General features: G+C 42.6%; 1 protein-coding gene across 2 annotated transcripts; it reads left to right on the forward strand.

The window, feature by feature from the left end:
- Positions 1-1,306: 1,306 nt before the first annotated feature.
- On the forward strand, positions 1,307-18,827 carry Snapc1 (small nuclear RNA activating complex polypeptide 1). Of its 2 annotated transcripts, XM_051195998.1 has the most exons (10): positions 1,308-1,568; positions 5,118-5,277; positions 5,434-5,574; positions 6,873-6,977; positions 7,356-7,514; positions 8,301-8,369; positions 9,029-9,091; positions 11,672-11,825; positions 17,176-17,277; positions 18,339-18,827. In XM_051195998.1, the coding sequence occupies exons 1-10, from the start codon at positions 1,384-1,386 to the stop codon at positions 18,371-18,373; spliced, it is 1,173 nt and encodes a 390-aa protein (XP_051051955.1). In that variant the 5' UTR covers positions 1,308-1,383; the 3' UTR covers positions 18,374-18,827. The 2 variants fall into 2 exon arrangements, with proteins under 2 accessions (XP_051051956.1, XP_051051955.1); XM_051195999.1 differs by lacking the exon at positions 5,434-5,574 and having other exon boundaries at positions 1,307-1,568.
- The last annotated feature ends 235 nt before the right edge of the window (positions 18,828-19,062 follow it).

Below are 19,062 nucleotides of genomic sequence, written 5' to 3' on the forward strand. Positions count from 1 at the left end.
AACAATAGTCTATTTTTTAAATTGACTATCTCAGTATTTGTCAGGTGATAAAAAAGTTGACTAATATACTCTGAGTTGAATATACATGAATATGCTCTAAGCTGACCTGACAATTCAATTTTGATTGGGTCTTAGGTATTTTATCCCTGCAAAGTTGGTGGAGACATGTATGAAAGTGATTGTAGTAGTATCATTTATGGTAGCAAAATCTGGAATATAAATTCCAAGAGGGAACAGTGGATAAATTGTATATTAATTCAATACCATGAACACATCTTGAAATGTTAAGTTTAAAGTTAACTTGAAGAATATGAATTGTAGATTGCAATTCCATTCTCATAAAATTCAAAATATATGTATACACACCGACTTCAACCTCTGGCCCCCACATAGGCCTTCATGTGTGTGTGTGTGTGTGTGTGAAAACACACACACACACACACCCACACACCATAGAAATAATAAAAGAAATGCACCCATTCATGCACACCCTCAAATAACTTTTGTAAATATCAGTGTGACTTCCAAACAGAAACACAGTTTCAAATACAGAATTCTAAACCATAACAAACTCCTGGGAGAAGCTAAGAAGTCGAATGTCCAGAGAGCCGATTCAGCCAAACTGTAGTGTGTCAAGTAGGTGTCCTTTATTAAGTTCTGTGCTAGATTGGGTAAGAAACAGCAATTGCTTCCAAGAGAGAGGTTGCAGATTACTAGGAAAGCCACAAATTAAACACCCAAGTAAGCAAGTATATACTGCAGGAGATGTTGACGATCAGGAATAACCAGGTGAGTTCCTTTCCTAAGTTCTCTTTAGATCCTCTTCTTAGGTGGAGTGAGGTTGGGGTGGTTGGCTTGTCACTGTACCGTTACTTTACAGGGCAGACAGAAAGGTTAAGGCCAAATTATAAAAGCCGGGTGGCGATGAAGACTTCAGATCTTTTGGGGGGCGCACTGTTCATTGAAATCAAAAGTCTTCCTGTCCTACTGACTGAGCTAGCGGGTACACTATTTAATATTAAGTAAATGAATTTATTGTGAGACAGGGTCTTTTTATGTAGTCCTGGAACTCCTGTAAATCACAGAAATCCTCCTGCCTCTGTCTCCCGAGTGCTGATATTAAAGGCGTGTGTTACCACTCCCGGCTTCTTCGTTGAAATTAAAAAGGGTTCATCTCTACACAAATGTTTGGGCAAATGTCAACAAAGAGCGCTGCGTATTCCCGCACGCGCAACACAGGCGACCGGAGCTAGGAAAGTCTCGGATGTAGGCGGGGTTTGAGGTCCCGGATAATACGTCACGGAGGGCGCGTGCGTGATGCAGCTGGGAGGGCGCGTTGGGACCCGGTTCCGGATGGCGATGGTTTGCCAGTCGTGAGCGAGCATGGAGACCGCTGTGGGCTCCGGGACCCGTCCCGTGGGCGCGGGAACGCTTGCAGACGTGGGGGCCCCGCCGGGCTTGCAGACTGACTGCGAGGCGCTGCTCAGCCGCTTCCAAGAACTGGACAGCGTGCGCTTCGAGGACTTCGCGGAGCTCTGGCGCAGCATGAAGTTTGCGACCATCTTCTGGTGGGTGTCCCTCGCTGCCCAGCGGGGGGCGCGGCCCGGGTCCCCGACCTCCGCCTGGGCGATCTCCCTGGCTCTCCCTGGCGCTCTGCTGGCTCGCTCCTCTGCATCACCCATGGCCTCCATCCTCACCTAGCCTTTCCACCTCCTCCAGTCTTGTTCGCCTTGAATAAATCCAGGGTTAGAAACAAAGCAACCACACCGAGACAGGGTCCTCCTTGAATGAATTCATTTAGCAGGCAGCAACCAAAACTGGAAGTGCAGATTTGAGCCTCCGTTTAGCGATTAAAGGTGGTAAAGTCCAGCTTCAGCCGAGTGGCTGCTTCTGTCCGCAACTTCATTTTCAGCGCTCACACTTTATGTCATTTTCTTGCCCCCGCGCTGCCGTTGGTCCTCCACTGGCGCTGCCTAACCTTGGAGTTTCCTCCCTCTTTTTTTCTTGTTCACTTCTTCAGCCATATTTAAACCCAGATGACAGTTCTTGGGAAGTCTTTTGCTCTTGTGAACTAAGTGAGAGTTCGTGTTCTATTCACCACCACCCCCCTCCCCCGCAAGCCCCATGTGCTTATCTCACCTGCCACATTGTTTTGTAGTTGGAGACCCAGTGTTGGATAACGGTGAAGAGCACAAATGATGGGTCCCAGGTATTAGAATTTGAATTCAGCTCCCCAACTCTCCCCCACCGAGATCTGGGACAAGCTTTTTTATTTATTTATTTATTTATTTTTGTCTGTGAAATAGACATAAAACTTCATAGCAGTATGAAGTTTTAAATGAGGATTAAATGAGCCAATGTGTTTGGTGTGTCCCACATTCGGAATTAATGTTCAGCATTATCACTACTTTTTGATTTCCCCCTTAGATTGAACCTTGTGGAACAGTGACTTGATCAATGTGGTATTTCTTCTTGTTTTTGTTTTTGATTCATGACCTCATTGTGTAGCCCTTGCTGGCCTGAAATTTGCTATCTAGACCTTGAGATGTGCCTGCCTCTTCCTTTCAAGGGCAGGGGTTATAGGCATTCACCACCATGCCCAGGTTTGAATATGGTGATTGTATTAATTATCACAGCGTATCAATTATTGAAAAGGCTAAATGATTGAATGAAACTTCATTAGAACTTTTTGCTGAGTAAAATAGAAAAAAAATAAAAATTAATTCTAGTGATGTAAACTAATTATTGTATAGTTTGTGAATTACAGGGATGAAGGATAAAGATATTAGCTGTTCATGGTGCTGAATACCTCTAAGCCCAGAATTGGGGGAGGTGGAGGCAGGAGAATCAGGAGTTCAAGGCTGGTCTAGAATTCTCTTTGTAGTTCAATTCCCAGCACCCACATGGCAACTGTCTATAACTCCAGTTCCAGGGAATCTGGCACCCTCATATAGACACACATGCAGGCAAAATACCAATGCACATACAAATGAACAAATCTTAAAGTGTGACAACAGGGCCAAATGAATGAGGGTACCCATGGGCCCCAGTTATTTAAGTCTTGGGGGGTGGCATGTACCTTTAATCCCAGAGGAATTAATTTTGGAGGCAGAGGTAGGTGGATGTCTGTGAGTTAGAGGCCAGCTTGGTCTACAAGCAAGTTCCAGGACAGTCAGGGCAACATGGAGAAACCCTGTCTTGAGAAACCAAAAACAAAAAATAAAAGTACACACTACCTTGCCCAGGCTATTTTCTATTATTTATTTATTTACCTTTTTGTCATTTCTGTTTCTAAAATCCATAATCTTTCACTGTAGTAAAGGGGGAGGGGGTGACACCAAGGGGGTTTATCTAGGCTTTTCTACTGGAGGGGTGGAGGGCTTTATCTTCATCATCTTCCTCTTCCTCCTTAACCCACTCACCGCCCCCCCCCCTTTTTTTTTTTTTATTTTGAGACAGTGTCTCTCTGTGTAGCCCTGACTGTCCTGGAACTCAGGATGTAGACCAGGCTAGCTTCAAATTCAAAGAAATCCATCTGCCTCTGCCTCCTGAGTCTGGATGCTGGGATTAAAGGCATGTGCTGTTACACCTGGCTGGATTTTCTGTAGGAATCATTGTGGTCTCAGTACCGTGGTAGGTATTTCATGTTCTTTTATTGTACTTATTATATCTACTGTTTGAGAGCCAAAGTGCTCTCCTCCCTCATCTGTAGAGAGATGTAATAGATTGCACTGGCTAAAGGGCTTAGGTCTTTAATGCAGTATACTTATAGCTATGTGGATATCAGTTGCTTGCGTGTGTTGAGTGTGTCTTCAGGCATTTTAGCTAAGGTTACATTTAAAGACTGACTTTGTTTTATCAAAATAGGATCTGGCCATGGCAGCCTGCCTCTTGTCTTCTGAGTGCTGGAATTACAGTTTGGGCCACCATGCCCAACTTCTTGTTTTGTTTGACACTGGGTCTCTTGTAGCCCAGACTGGCCTGGACCTCAGCATGTAGCCAAGAATGACCTTAAACCTTTTGATCCTTCTGCCTCCATTTCTCAGTTACTGGCTTTTTATACATGGAGAACATTTTTAATCTGCTAATTTAGGGTCTATCATAAAACACTAACAAAATTGCCTTCATTTTTTAAAAATTATTTATTTATTTATTTGTATTTTATGTATATCGGTGTTTTGCCCACAAGTATGTCTATGTGAGGATATCGGATTCCCTGGAACAGGAATTACAGACAGTTGTAAGCTGCTGTGTGGGTGCTGGGAATTGAACCCAGGTCCTCTGGAAGAGAAGCCCATGCTCTTAACCACTGACCCATCTCTCCAGCCCCCACCTTCATTGTTTTATTCAATTTTAAGAGGAACACCACACTGGCTTTTGTGTTCTGGTGAATGGGAGGATGGGCTATGTAGGGTTATTTCTCTTAACTCACGCTTAACCCTTTTGTTTCGGAATATTTGTACACCATGTGAAGATAGATGTGTTGCTATGGTTGGTATAGTAAAAAGCTGAATGGCCAGTATCGAGGCAGGAGGAGGTAGGCAGGATTTCTGGGGAGAGAGAGAAACTTGGAGGCGGAATCTTGCTAAGGCATTTGCCAACAGACTTGGAGCAAGTTGAGCTTGCTATACTGAGGAAGGGTAGAAGCCACATCGCAAAAGGTAGATTAATAGAAGCAGGTTAATAAAGTTGTCAGAATAGTTAAAAGATGTTCATAATTAATAAGATGTCTCCGAGTTGCTGGTGATCCGAAAATAGTCTGACAAGAAAGCTTGTTGCATCCTGGGGCCTGTTGGGGGAGTGCATGTTACCGAGTAAAATTTTTGAGTCTGTAACAACCACGACTGTTTTAACAGTCAATGTTTTAAATTCTGGATCTGAAGCCTCTTCTGCAGTCCGCAGTTTGGCATCAAGGCTGGCGTTTTGGTGGCAGTGTCACAGTTACCTGACAATGTGTGGTGACAGGCACGGTAGAAAATGAGTGCTTTCTGCTCGACTCTCAAGAGGATCAGGTGTGGCTTCTCCTCCAGCCCCCAGTAGTTACAGAAGCATGTGCCTCCAATAACTTCTGTCCATCATTATGTAACAGTGGGCATATTTCCTTTTTTGTTTTACAGTGGCAAGATGAGGAACTTAAAAAAGAACATGTTTACAAAAGAGGCGTTGGCTCTGGCCTGGCGCTATTTTTTGCCTCCATACACCTTCCAGATCAGAGTTGGGGCTTTATATCTACTGTACGGGTTGTATAACACGCAGCTGTGCCAGCCAAAACAAAAGGTTGGTGAATTAGTTTTCCCCAGTAGATACTTGAACCAAGCACTGTATTTTATGAACAATAAAGGACTTTTGTGGAAATACCAGTGATTTGAGTTTATGTTCCTGGAAAAAGGTCCAGTCCATTTCATGAAGTAGCTTCTCTCCTGTTGGTTGTAGATCAGAGTCGCCCTGAAGGACTGGGATGAAGTTATTAAATTTCAGCAAGACTTGATAAACGCACAGCATTTCGATGCAGCCTTCGTTTTCAGGAAGCTTCGGCTAGACAGAGCCTTCCACTTCACAGCAATGCCCAAGCTGGTATGTTGCCTTAAAACAAAATAAAACAAACAAAAAAAGCATGCATTTTCAAAACAAGCAGTTACATTTTGTTGTCCATGGCCTTCTTCATTCTCCTGGAAATGTGAAGTCTATTAGTGGTGATGAAAACTGTAGCCCTTCTTATGATAAGAAAAATATTTTCTGATTGTTTTCTTTCCCTGCAGACAGAATTGAGCCTCTGCTCTTGAGCACAGGGTATTTGTGGATAATACATACAATGCCAGATGTTGAGTGGGAAGAGATCTGGCATCTGTATCTGCCTTTTTTGTTTGTTTGTTTTGTTTAGTTTTGGTTTTTCAGGACAGGGTTTCTCTGAGTAACAGTCCTGGCTGTCCTGGAACTCACATTGTAGACCAGGTTGGCCTCGCACTCACTGAGATCCACCTGCCTCTCCCTCTCAAGTGCTGGGGCTAAAGGTGTGCGCCACCACCGTTCGGCTGGTATCTGCATTTCATCTCTCCAGAGCCGAAGGTTTAGTCCTGATCTAGGAAGTTAGCAGTCACTGAGCTGGCCTCTTGTCTTTTTACATTGTGTAGTCATTTGCAAATGTGCCTTTCTATGTTTGAGTGTCAAGGGGACTTGACAAAGGTATTTAAATCTCAGTCGGTAAAAAATTGAAATTTCTAATAAAACCTACTCATTTCTTGAGTTTTATAACAATTGAGACACTAGCCGGGTGTCGCCTTTAATCCCAGCACTCGGGAGGCAGAGGCAGGTGGATCTCTGTGAGTTCGAGGCCAGCAAGTTCTAGGACAGGCTCCAAAGCTACAGAGAAACCCTGTCTTGAAAACAACAACAAAACCAAGAAAACAATTGAGACACTAGATCAGAGGAGCAAATCCTGGCTAATCAAGTGACTTTTCAAAACTGGGCAGACTCCGTAGCATGCATGTGGCATCTGACACTTAACAAATATCTGACAAGCTCTCTACTCATGTGAATTTACTCCTAGCTTATATTTAAGCACTTTCAAAATGCCCTTTAGTAGATGTTTAACATTTTTGAATGTTGGGTTTGTGCGTGCGTATGTGATGCTGTAGCTGGCCCATGTTGCACTGTGCACATGAGTGTCTGTCCTCGCCTCCCCCCTCCTCTCCCCCCGTGCATGTGTGTAGTCAATAGGATGACTTTGTGATGTTTGTGTTCTCCTTCAACCTGGATGGGGATTCCAGGGGTCTACTCAGCTGAACAGGGTTACTCAGCAAGAGCCTTAGCTCTCGGAGGAACCGTCTCTCCAGCCCAAGACATTCATTTTAAAAGGCATTCTTTGTATTTAGCTTTCATGTAGAATGAAGAAAAAAATTCAACAGACCGAAGTGACCCAAAAATTTAAGGACCCAAATGATCGTGTGATGAAACTTATCACTTCTGATGTTTTAGAGGTGAGTTTGTTCTTATACCCTTGAAGCTGAAGAAGTGGTTTTATTGACAATAAGTGCTGAGATTATACCTTTCATTAACTGGATATTGACAGTTTCTGTATGATGTTAGCATATATCCAGTCAATTCATAGTCACTTTGGAATTCGTTTGCTTTTAAGATTGTCCTCAAAAGATGGAAATAAAGACCAAGTGTGGTGGTTCATGCCTACCATTATACCATTAGCCTGGACTACATAGCAAGACCCTGTCTCTTAATATAAAACAAAAGAACACATATATAATACACACACACACACACAAAACAAACAAACAAAAAAACCAAAAACCAGCCCCAGTATTCATAACAAGAAATACAGTGTTTCTGTTTTTCATTTTTAGGAAATGCTGAATGTTCACGACCATTATCAAAATATGAAGCGTGCTATCTCAGCTGATAAGTCCATGCCAGACAAAGCCCTCAGCCTGGTAAAGGAGGATTTTTTTGACAACATTAAGAACATAGTTTTGGAGCATCAACAGTGGCACAAAGACAGGAAGGTAATTACTTGCGTGTTGCTGCCCTACCCCTACATTGTGTACAGATGTTTAAATGTGAGCAGTACTGTAGGTAGAGAAGGCAGCTTGGCATAGTTGCTGTCTGGCTGTCCCGTGAACATTTAGAGCGCTTTACCCTTCTAGTTAGGGCTCTGTCACTTCGGTCTTACAAGTGGCTGTGGGAGAGAGTAAATCTTTTTGAACTGTTTTTAGACTGCATAGTAGGGGACATTGTATGCCAATGGATGCTTGTCTCTGTCTCCAGCACTGTCTGGGGAACTAGCCAGTCAGCAGAGTTTCTCCATGGCATCTGCTTCAGTTTCTCTCTGGTGCCTCCCGAGTCCCTGCCCTGACCTCCCTTCATGGCGGACTGCACGTAGCTGTAAGGTGAAATACACACTTCCTCCCCGAGTCGCTTTTGGCCATGGTCTTTATCACAGCAGTAGAACAGATGATGACCCATGCTGCAGTAATACGAAACGACCTTATGGTTTTTCAGTAATTAAAAGTAACTATTCTTCACTGTTAAAACTGTAATCCACAGCTGGGCGGTGGTGGTGTGAGTTCAAGGTCAACCTGGTCTACAGAGTGAGTTCCAGGACAGGCTCCAAAGCTACACAAGAGAAACTCTGTCTTGGAAAACCAAAAAACAAGGAAAGCAAACAAACAAACACAAAAACACAAAAAACCCAAACAAACCCCCCCCAGTAATCCACTAATTATCTGAAATTAATGGCATTATAAATGTGTGTATATTAACATACATAAATAACGTTTTTGTTCTTTCAGAATCCGTCCCTAAAAGCAAAACTTAAAGAGGGAGAAGAAGACAGTGAAGGCACGTCACAGGAACCAGAGGTCAGCAGACTGTTAAAGGCAGCGTCTTTCCCTTTCATGTGTAACTAATCCCTTTTTTAAGCGTAAGGACCCTTGGTCTGATGTTACTAAACGGGAAAATTCCATTCTGTGTGTCCTGAGGTAGCCAATCAGTTGTGTACCTCAGCGGTGAGGAGGGCACCCTGAGTGCAGGTCTGGAGAGGTAGTAGCTGTTCTGAGCAGGTTGGGGCAGGGTGAGGGAGTGCTCTTCATTCTCAGGGGCAGGGTAGGCCTGTGTGATAGCTTCCTGCATGTCAGCCTTTCAGGCCATGTGATACTTGGGTGCTTTTTGCATTTACTCATGTTCAGTGTTTCATCTGTCTTGGGGACTCATCGTTAGGCACAGGCAGAAGCGGGAATGACAGCCAAGAGCTCTGCACAGTCCCTAAGGCTGTTGTCCCCACTTCATGAGTCTTGAAGGAAATGGTCCACAGCTATGAGGATGGCATTATGTCACTCGCTCGCTGTGCCGGCAGGGAGAGCGTGTGATTTTATGTTCATGCGTGTCTAAATATGATGGTTTCTTTTATTTTACCTTTGTCACACATCTTAACTAACCTTGACTGTAGCTCCTTGGACTTTTGTAATTTCCCCAGTGTTTCTATCTGAACTTTGCTTTTCCTTGTTTATTTTCCTTCCAGAGATGTGAAAGAGCCGAGTCTTTGGCAAAAATCAAAGCAAAAGCCTTTTCAGCCGTTGCTCAGGTAGGTTCCTTGTTCAGTAAGCCAGCGGACGGTCTGCTCGCCCCTAAGTGGCAGATTAGTTTTCACCCACGCAATCCACATACACAGTTTGACTCAGTCCGGTCTGTACCTGGGGAACAGCCTTGCCTTCACCTCCTGCCCGGGGTACCTGGCCCGGGGTGCCTGGCCCGGGGTGCCTGGCCCGGGGTGCCTGGCCCGGGGTGCCTGGCCCGGGGTGCCTGGCCCGGGGTGCCTGGCCCGGGGTGCCTGGCCCGGGGTGCCTGGCCCGGGGTGCCTGGCCCGGGGTGCCTGGCCCGGGGTGCCTGGCCCGGGGTGCCTGGCCCGGGGTGCCTGGCCCGGGGAGGCACTGCATGCTTCTCCTCCTCTAGCTCTTGGCTTTGCTCTTTTCCAGAGTGCTGAAGCCAAGTTCTCCATCCTCTTCCACCTTCTGGGCCGGTACAGGAGGAATGGGAGTTTGCTCTTTGTCCCCAAAGTTCAGAAGTCCTTGGATTTTTATTGGTTGTTGGCATTCAGCTGGTCATCATTTCAGCCTGAGACCTTTGTGCCTGAAGAATCTTTTTAATTATCATTATTTTTTTTTTATTGTATCTTTTTTTCTCTTTACCCTTCTTGTTTTTGCTTAGCTGTTTTCAGTCTGTTTCTGTTAGGGTGTTTCTTAAACATTAACTTCTTGGCCATTGATTTTTGTTGTTTGTTTTTTAGTATTTGTGCTGACATTTTTTTTTTTTTTTTAAAGCTGAGACTATTCTTATTCTTTGAATGTTTCCTTAAACATGTTTTTGCCTTTCCCCCCCACAGGATACAATATCTGTCATTAAGGATGTTAATTTAATTACAGTTTTCGATGTTTCCTCCCATTCCCTTTGAAACCTTTTCTGTTTATTTTGGTCTCTGCTTTTCATTCTCTTGGCTTTGTTCCAGAAGATCGGAGCTCTTCAGATGTCTCTGTATATTGAGGGACTAACAGTTGATGCAGGCTTTGAATTCCTTCATTTCTGTTTCTCGGTTCTAGTCATTTTACTGAAGAGGAGGCTTCCATTCCCTTTTCTGAGAAAGGAGGGCTGGAAGCAAGCCCAGCTTCAGTGTTTCTGGAGCTTCCACGGGTTAGTCAGGAGGCATTGCGTCCTCTTCAGGCTGCTAACTCCTCCACTGTGCTGTCTTTGGGTTTTTTTTTTGCCTCCCTCCCTCTTTTCATTTATTATTAAAATCCTAACTCTCTCTGGTTTGTTCTTCCCAGAGAACAGACTCCTGTGGTCCATCACCAGCGTTGAGGTTGGGGAGCAGGACGTGGTTCCCAATGTAGATTTTTACTGCCTCCCTATGGTTTTTGTGCAGTTCTAGTTTGAGCTGTGTTTTGTAGCGGTTCTTGTGTGGCCGTTAAATTTTTTTTTCTTTTTTCTCTTTTTTCTTTTCTTTTTCTTTTTTCTTTTTTCTTTTTTTTTTTTTTTTGAGACAGGGTTTCTCTGTGTAACTTTCTTTATACACCAGGCTAGTCTCCAACTCCCACAGACCCACCTGCCTCTGCCTCCCGATGCTGGGATTAAAGGTGTGTGCCACCACCGCCTGACTTCATTCTTAATTCTATGTGTTTTTCTTGGACTTTGTGTGTGTGTGACTATTTTTATGGGAAAGCAAACATCATTTTCTGACTGTAAGAACAGAAAGTAATAACCAGTATTTGCGATGACTCTCCACTGGTTAGGGATAAACTGAGTATAAGACATTGAAAACACACCAAAAAAAGAAAAATGGATTATATTCAGTTCTTTTTAACCAGAATTCTCTTTATGTATGGAGAGAATGTGTTGTCAAATGATGTCTAATGTATATCTTGAGACATCAGATAATTTTGAAAATATAATTGCATCATGCCCCACAAGTTGCTCCAAGTATATGATTGCACAGCTGTAGTTTTTTCCCTCTTGAGGTGCAGCTGCATCTCACATAATTGCTCTGGAATTCTTGATGATAAGGTGTAACTCTGTGACTTCAAGGCCAGCCTGGTTTATATAGTTTATATAGCCAGGGCTACTTAGAGGGACCCTGCCTCAAAACAACAGCAACAAAGCCCTTAGCTTGCTGTGGTTTTAGAAACCATTAGGACTGGAACTTCCGCCCTCACTTTTCCTGTGTTTCTTTTCAGTGCTGTTCAAGGTCCTGGCTTTGGGGTCGAAGCTGGTGTCCCTTCCTGGTAGTTAGAGCTCTGAAAACGCAGTGAACAAGTCACAGTGTTCTGGGTGTGTAAAACCCATCTTGACTAGTCTGGCCACAGGGTCATATCTGGGTCTAGACAAACAGTGGGAGGCGTATTACCATTAGTTCACCCTCACTCTTCATTGGCTAACCATTCTAGATTACAGCAACTGCATTTTAACCCATTGTGGGCAAGCTGGTGGTGAGGCAGCTGTTGAAATTGGTTATAAAGGTAAAAGTCCATGTCTGTATACGAACTATATACAGACCAAGTCCGGTAACAGTAGAGGGCATGATGACACGTGTTTCTGCTTTCCTCACCTTTGTGGTCTGTCCCTTGGGTCTGTTTTGTCATGCCTTGTGAGTAATTGGATTTCTGTTAATAAGGTGTCCAAGTCCAGGAGGCATCGCCAAGCCAAACTTGACTCTTCTGACTCTGATTCTGGGTCTGGACAAGGGAAAGGCAAAGCAGCTAAGAAAAAAAGAACCAGAGAGACAGCGGCAGAACGAGCAGGAGGGAAGAAGGCTTCCAGAAGCACAGGTACTTTGGTTTAAAAGTCTTACTAAGGCCTGGCAAGAGTGAGTAGGTCCTTATTTCTAGGCTGGGTTAGAGCTGGGTGTGGTGGGAAGACATTTGTAATACTAGCATTCAGGGGGCTGAGGCAGGAGGATTGCCTGCTTAAGGCCAGCTTGAACTACATAGTAAGATCCTGTCTCAGAATAAAAGAGATTTGTGTGGGAGCATCATATGGAACTTAATATTAAAAATGAACCTATTTTCATAGCTTCTTGTATTCTTGCTGCAAAGAGACCCTAAAGATTATATCAAACTTCCTATTCAATGTAACTATATTAGTAATGATGTGTGCGAATTAAATTACAGCTAGGAAAGGCAAATAAGTAATGCAGCCTATAAACTACCTCCTTTAGTTACATTTATTAGGCTCTCTCTGTTTTTCCTTTGTAATAGAGTATCTGCAAAATGACATTATCATTTGATGTCTAAATGGCCATGTATTTTAATGATCAATGTTTCAAAAATTGAATAGATGCTATATACTCAGCACAGCTAAGGTTGGAATGCGTTAGTGGCAGAAAGCACAATAGAAACACTCACAAATACTTAATAATTTTATCAGACATTCTCCTAGCTACCTCAAGGGTTTGGGAAAGTAATTTATAGCCTGTAAACATGTTTCGTTTTTCCTGTATTGAGGCAGTGGAGAGTTGACATTAAATAGCTTCAGTGTATGTCAGGTATGACTCTGTGCTGTGATGGTTGCTAGAGTGCAGTAAGAAGTCAGAGGAAGAAGCCATGGTTGTTAAGGGTAGCCAAGAAGTGCTTTCAAAGGAAAGCTTGCTCCTCAGGAGCTGGCAGGCACAGTGAAGACTGCTCTGGGGACAATCTTGAATTGTGAAAAAAAAAAAAAAAATCCTACAGTACAAAAACAGGCCCCCAAACCAAAAGCTCTTCCTGAACCCAGTTGTTCTAGGATGCAGTCATGATGCAGTTAATTGGAATCTATTAATATAATTTACCTTATATCAGCCTAAAGAGGGAAATATATAAATTGTAATAATTATCAGAGAAGGTACTGGATACTATCTAGTAGCCATCCTTGATTTTAAAAACTCTCTAGATTAGGGGTTAAAGGTTCAGATAGCCTGTATTTTAGACTTCTTAGGTTAAACAACTTTCTTCACAGCTTAGTCATGCAGCTACTGGTATAATGTGGAAGTTGCTACAGACAATGTGAGAACAAATTAATATATTCCAGTAGAAGTACAATTCTAAGTAGGTGATGGGTCAGGTTCACTACAGACAGAGCCCTATCAACCCTGCCCTGAAGAAAAGAAATAGATACTCCTTTAATTTTAATAAAGACAGACAGACAGCCTGACATTAGCAGTGTTATACTAGAAGACTGCTTTATCTAACATTGTTAGTTGGTGTGATTGGGAACATGAACTTGTACATTATCAGAGAAGCTACACAGTTTCCCTGATATGTGAATAGCCAATGCTGTATGTAAAAGGTATTGTAGAATTAGCTGGACAAAAAAAGTAAGAGCAAACATTTTAGTAAAGTAAGAGATCCTGTTATAGAAGTTAGAGCTGAAAGTGTTCATAAAGAGAATCTGGTAAGTTTAGTAGTCTAGAAAGTTAAATAATGACAGATTACAAATTTTTCCTAAGACACAAAATGGGAAATCTGAACAACCTTTTATCTACTAAAGGAATGAAACTTGAAGATGCTCTACTGGACATCTTTGTAAAATTGTTTTGTTCAGTCCTGGGAACTGATTGGATTGTGTGCACACCTGCCACCACCCACATCTCTAGTCCTCAGCTCTTTGAGACAGGCTGTGTAGCTCAGGGAGGCTTTGAAGTCTCAGCCATCTACCTCAGTGCTCTGTGTGCTGGGGTTAGTCATGTGCCATGGTACCCAGCGTATAGATGCTTAGGAAAAGAGTAATGTTCCTATACAAATGCTTCCAGAAAATAGAAGAGCTGCTTGTTATTGCAAGAAATGAAAACTGAAGACCAGTACCTTTCATGAGCAAACTTCCTTGCTAGATAAAGCAGATCAAATCCAGCAACCTATTGGAAGAACACATTATAAACAGTAAGAAATAATCCAGCATAATTTATATTATCTGATTAAAAGAGAAACCCTGTCACAGATAAGGGTATCTGCCAATCTATTATCTGCTCATGGTAGAAACAATGAATTACTATTAGATGGAAAAGAGCCTAATGGAATTGTGGCAGACACAGACTTTCACATCATCCTTCATGAGGGCCCTGGGAATTGAACTCTCTAAGAGCAGCCAGTAATTGTAGCTCCTGATCTTTTTTTTCCAGTTGAGTGGGTAGTCACTATTGAGAGAACTACTCATTCTCGATATGAGGTCTTTATCGGTAATCAGGATTGTATTTTGCATATATTTTTTCTAGGCTATAGCTTGATCTCTCTCTCTTTCTCTCTCTCTCTTACAAAGATAAGAATTTTAGTGGATATGGTAGTGCACACCCTAAATCACAGTGCTAGGGAGTCAGAGTCAGGCAGATCTCTATGAGCTCCAGACCATACATGGATACATAGTGAGACCCTGTCTCAAGGCGGGGAGTGGGGGGGCATAATTTAAATTTTGTTTGTCATGTTTTGTTTTGTGAAAACAGCTTACCTTGGCTTTCTGTATGGACACAGGTGGCCTTAAACTCCTGAACCTCCTGCCTCTGTCTCCCTAGTGCTGGTAATGTATACACACATGTTACCACATTGGCTTAAGAATTTTAATTTTGAAGAAGTGCAATTTAACATTTTTTTCTCTTACAAGTCATGCTTTCTGTGTTACATGTAAAAAAAGTCTTATCTGAGAACTGATTTTTCAGTTTTGTTTTTTTTTCTCCTACACCTTTTGGAACTTTAAGCATCACTTTCATGTCTGTGCCACATCTGAATCACTTTGTTATTTATGCAGTAAAACTGTGTCAGCGTTGTTTAAGACAACCCTTTCTCTACGAAATGGCCCTCACGCTTTAGTCAGAAATAAAACTGAGAGACCGTCTCAATGGCTCCTCTGGTAAAGGTGCTTGCTGCCAAGCCTGACAGCCTGAGGTCAGTCTGTCTGAGAGAACCAGTTTTCAGATGTTGTCCTCTGATCCCCACATGTACACTGACACACGTGGGCATCCGCATGTACACTGACACACGTGGGCATCCGCATGTACACTGGCACACATGGACCTCCGCATGTACACTGGCACACGTGGGCATCCGCATGTACACTGGCACACGTGGGCATCCGCATGTACACTGACACATGTGGGCATCCGCATGTACACTGGCACACGTGGGCATCCGCATGTACACTGACACATGTGGGCATCCGCATGTACACTGGCACACGTGGGCATCCGCATGTACACTGACACACATGGACCTCTGCATGTACACTGACACACGTAGATCTCAATGCCACATGCACATTCACAGTCACAAAAAGATTTTATTGTTGTTGTTGTGTATGCATGATGCATGCGTTTAAGAACCACTTTGTATTTATTTTAAAAATCTAGCAGGGCTGGAGAGATGCTTCAGTGGTTAGGATCACTGGCTGTTCTTGGGACCGAGGTTCAGTTCCCAGCATCCACATGGTAGCACATACATACCTGGCTGTAATTTCAGATCCAGGGGATCTGATGTCCTCTTCTGGTATTTTTGGGCATTAGGCACACAAATGGTACACAGACATACATGCAGGCAAGATACCCATGCCCATAAAATAAAAATAAATCTTTAAAAATCTAGAAGAAGTTCATAGACTTAGAAAAGCAGAGGAGATGGCTTGGAAAGGACAGACAGTATCTGGGGTGTATAGAGTGAGATCCATTTTGGGTCACACAGAAACACTGTTAACTTTTAGTAATTCTGGAAAAATATGTTGAGTATTATATCACAGCCTGACCTCAAAAATGAAGTCAGCATCCTAGGTTTAACACAGTAGGTAGAGATGAGTGACATGACTTGAGTGTCCTTGAAAACCAGGAGTACCATGGTATGGTAGGTTTGAGTTAACAGACTACAGTGGGCTGCTGTGGTAGCTCAGGTTTAGGAGTAGGTCATAATGGCCTTGGTTGTAGGAACTAGAGGGCATCTTGACAGTTATGCAGGGGGATATGGAGGCTGATGTGGGGGATGAGATAGGCATGCTAAGTCTCAGCTTGTGGAGGATGCTGGTGGGTAAATGCTGGGCAAGTATGGGTGGCATGATGATTTCATATGGGGATAATTTGCTCAGTCTCTGGCCATATTCATTTCTTGACTGTCTGTCCTTGAACTTGATATGTGTGTGTGTGTGTGTATGTGTGTGTGTGTGTGTGTGTGTGTGTGTGTGTGTGTGTGTGTATGTATGTATTCAAGGAGACTTTGAACTTCTGATCCTCCTGCCTCCGCCTCCCTAGATGTGGGCCACCATGTCTGCTTTGTGGTGCTGGGTATTGAACACATCTATAGATGTGTCCCATGCTACGTTAACTCTCTACTGACTGAGCTATATCCCAGCCCAATGCCAGTGTTTTTGGAAATGGAAATTCACTTGCTGATACGACCAAAGAAGCATGTGAGCATGTCTGATGTAATAAAAGAAAATGGCTGCACTTAAAAATAAAACTGAAGCTCTTCAGCTTTAAGTTACTATAAGGTTGAAGTTATATGTGATCAGTCCTCTAGACATCCTGTTTTGTGTGATAAAGACAAATGAGGTATATCTCACTAATTTTGTTTTTTCATTCTCCATTTCATCTAATGGAAGAATTATATACTATATTTAAAGTACAGGTTTTGTTTTGTTTTGTTTTTGTAGATGCCAGGTTTCAACGTGTAGCTCAAGTTGGACTGGAACTTGCTATGTGGCCCAGTCAGGGCTCAGACTTGTAATCCTCCTATTTTAGCTTCTTGAGTGCTGGGATTAAAAGTTTTTCCTTCCTTCCTTCCTTCCTTCCTTCCTTCCTTCCTTCCTTCCATCCATCCATCTATCCATCCACATGAGGCTGGATCTCACTACTGTAGCCCAGGCTGGCCTCAAAGTAAATGTCCTCCCTAGTGCTGAGGTTATAGGTGTGCCGTGCCCAGTGACACAAATATTTCACTACTTAAGAAAAGCTTTGAGGGATATAGAGAAGGGGACCAATCAAGGCTAAGGATGAAAAGACAAAAGTCATAAGGAAACCGGGTACTTGGTAAGCTAATGAGAAAATAAACATTTAAAGGGTTTGTATTCTGGAATGCATAATTATGTTATTATAATTTCAGTGTTGAAACATGTAAGATTAGTATTCTTGGTTTTTATATCCAGTCATGTCTCACTATTTCTAAATATTTCTAGGTAATGTTCAGAATGAATGGAAGGAAGAGAAGTCTTTACACCTGAGCATGCCCATAATTGCAGAAGAGGAGGAGGAGACTGGCAATGACGTCAGTGAAGCAGGTACAGGTGCATCTCATAATTAGTACAGGAACTTAGGCTTGCAGAGTGGCAGGGTGAGAGCCCTCCCATGACAGGCAGCTCAGTTCTCCTGACCCCTGTCCTTCGGCTCATGGGAGCACGTCAGTGCTACCCTGGTAACCGTGCCGCTCTGCAGTTCATGGGCTGGACTTCTGTTGGGGATTCTGTTGGTGTCACTGTCTCAGAAGCTGCTCCCAGACCTCTGCCCTGCTGTCTTCTTGGTCCTGGCTGCTTCTCTTCTAGGACTGTCCTCTTTTTCTTCCTAGTCCCCACCTCCCCTCCCCTGGCATTCCCTTTTTATTTTTCACCAATGGGGAATTATTTCTCTTTCTCTTTCTAAGGTTCTTCTTCCTGTGTCTTGTTTAATGATGGTTATTTGCATGGCAGCTCTGCATTAGCTGTGAGAACCAGAAAGAGACAGAGGGCATACATATTGTGTTATGTTTCCTGGTTTCATTGTAATGGAATCGAAGTCTTCACTTCCTCTGGCATTAGTCTAGATAATTCTCAGTTATCTTGCCCTGGGTTCATGTTAATTATAAGGGAGGTGAACCCCTGGAGAAATTTCAAGCCACTTAATAATTATGAAGTAGGATTTAGAGTGATGGAGATCTCCTGTCTTATTGGCATCTCAGTAAGATTGAAATCTTGCTGTTTCATTGGAGATGGGAGTTTCTAAACTGCAATTTCATTGGAAGAAAGTCACATGTGTGTCACAGCTAAGATTTTTTTTTTTCCTGAAGTTAGTAATGAGGTAATGGGCTCCATTGTGTCATTTAAATATATATATTAAAAATAATTATACATAATACATGAAAATATATTGGTATTGTATACATACATACATACATACATACATACATACATACATACATATTTGTGTGTGCTGTTCATCTTCCTCTCCGCTTCCTTCTTGGATCTTGGCTGTGAGGACTTTGTTGGGTTAGACTAGTTAAACACTTTTACCTATTATTCGTTAAGCCTGTTATTTAAAGGTCAATTTTGAAAAAGAATTGATGGAATTCTTACCTTTATATCCATAGAGTTCACTGCACCCAAGAGGAAAAGAAAGCGATGACAGGAGTCTGGCGGAGTTTTATTTAAATTCTGATGAGCTTTCCTACAGAAGAACATGTTTATCTTGTTTTCAGCAGGAGGCTGGCCAGCACAGACTAAGGGGACTACCTCTGAGAACCAGGTCATTTCTGTGAAATGGGAGAGTTGGAGTAGACATTTACCCTGAAGTTTAACATTTCTGTTAAAAGTCTATGTGAATGGAGATAAAAGTTTGCATTTAGAATGTAAAGAAAGAACTGTGCATTTGTGGATTAATACTATTTCCCAAAAGTTCTTGTGATATTACCTTAATACAACACTGTATTGTTTAGTATGCTAGTTTTAAAACGTTTTCTTAAAGTACTTTTTATATATAAATGATTCATACCTGTCATCTAGCAATGGATTGGACTGTTGTTTTGGTTTAATATTTCATGTGTTATGGTTAAGTGCAATAAAATTTTTGTTCCACTTGCTATATGAAATTTGCGTGGTTAGTGACTTGACTAATAATTTTAGGACGTTTACACTCCTTTTGTACTTAATGTTGTATTCTATTTGTCCATTTACTAGACGGCATCTTGCTGTGTGTGCTAGGTTAGCCTGGAACCTTCCACACCCCTGTCTCAGCTTCCCCACTGCTGGGGTTGTAGACGTGCACCACCACGCCTCACTCGTTAGCTTCTTCAGTGTTGTTTTAAAGTTCCCATT

The sequence above is a fragment of the Phodopus roborovskii genome, unplaced genomic scaffold (genome assembly GCF_943737965.1).
Source record: "Phodopus roborovskii unplaced genomic scaffold, PHOROB, whole genome shotgun sequence".
NCBI classification, from domain to species: Eukaryota; Metazoa; Chordata; class Mammalia; order Rodentia; family Cricetidae; genus Phodopus; species Phodopus roborovskii.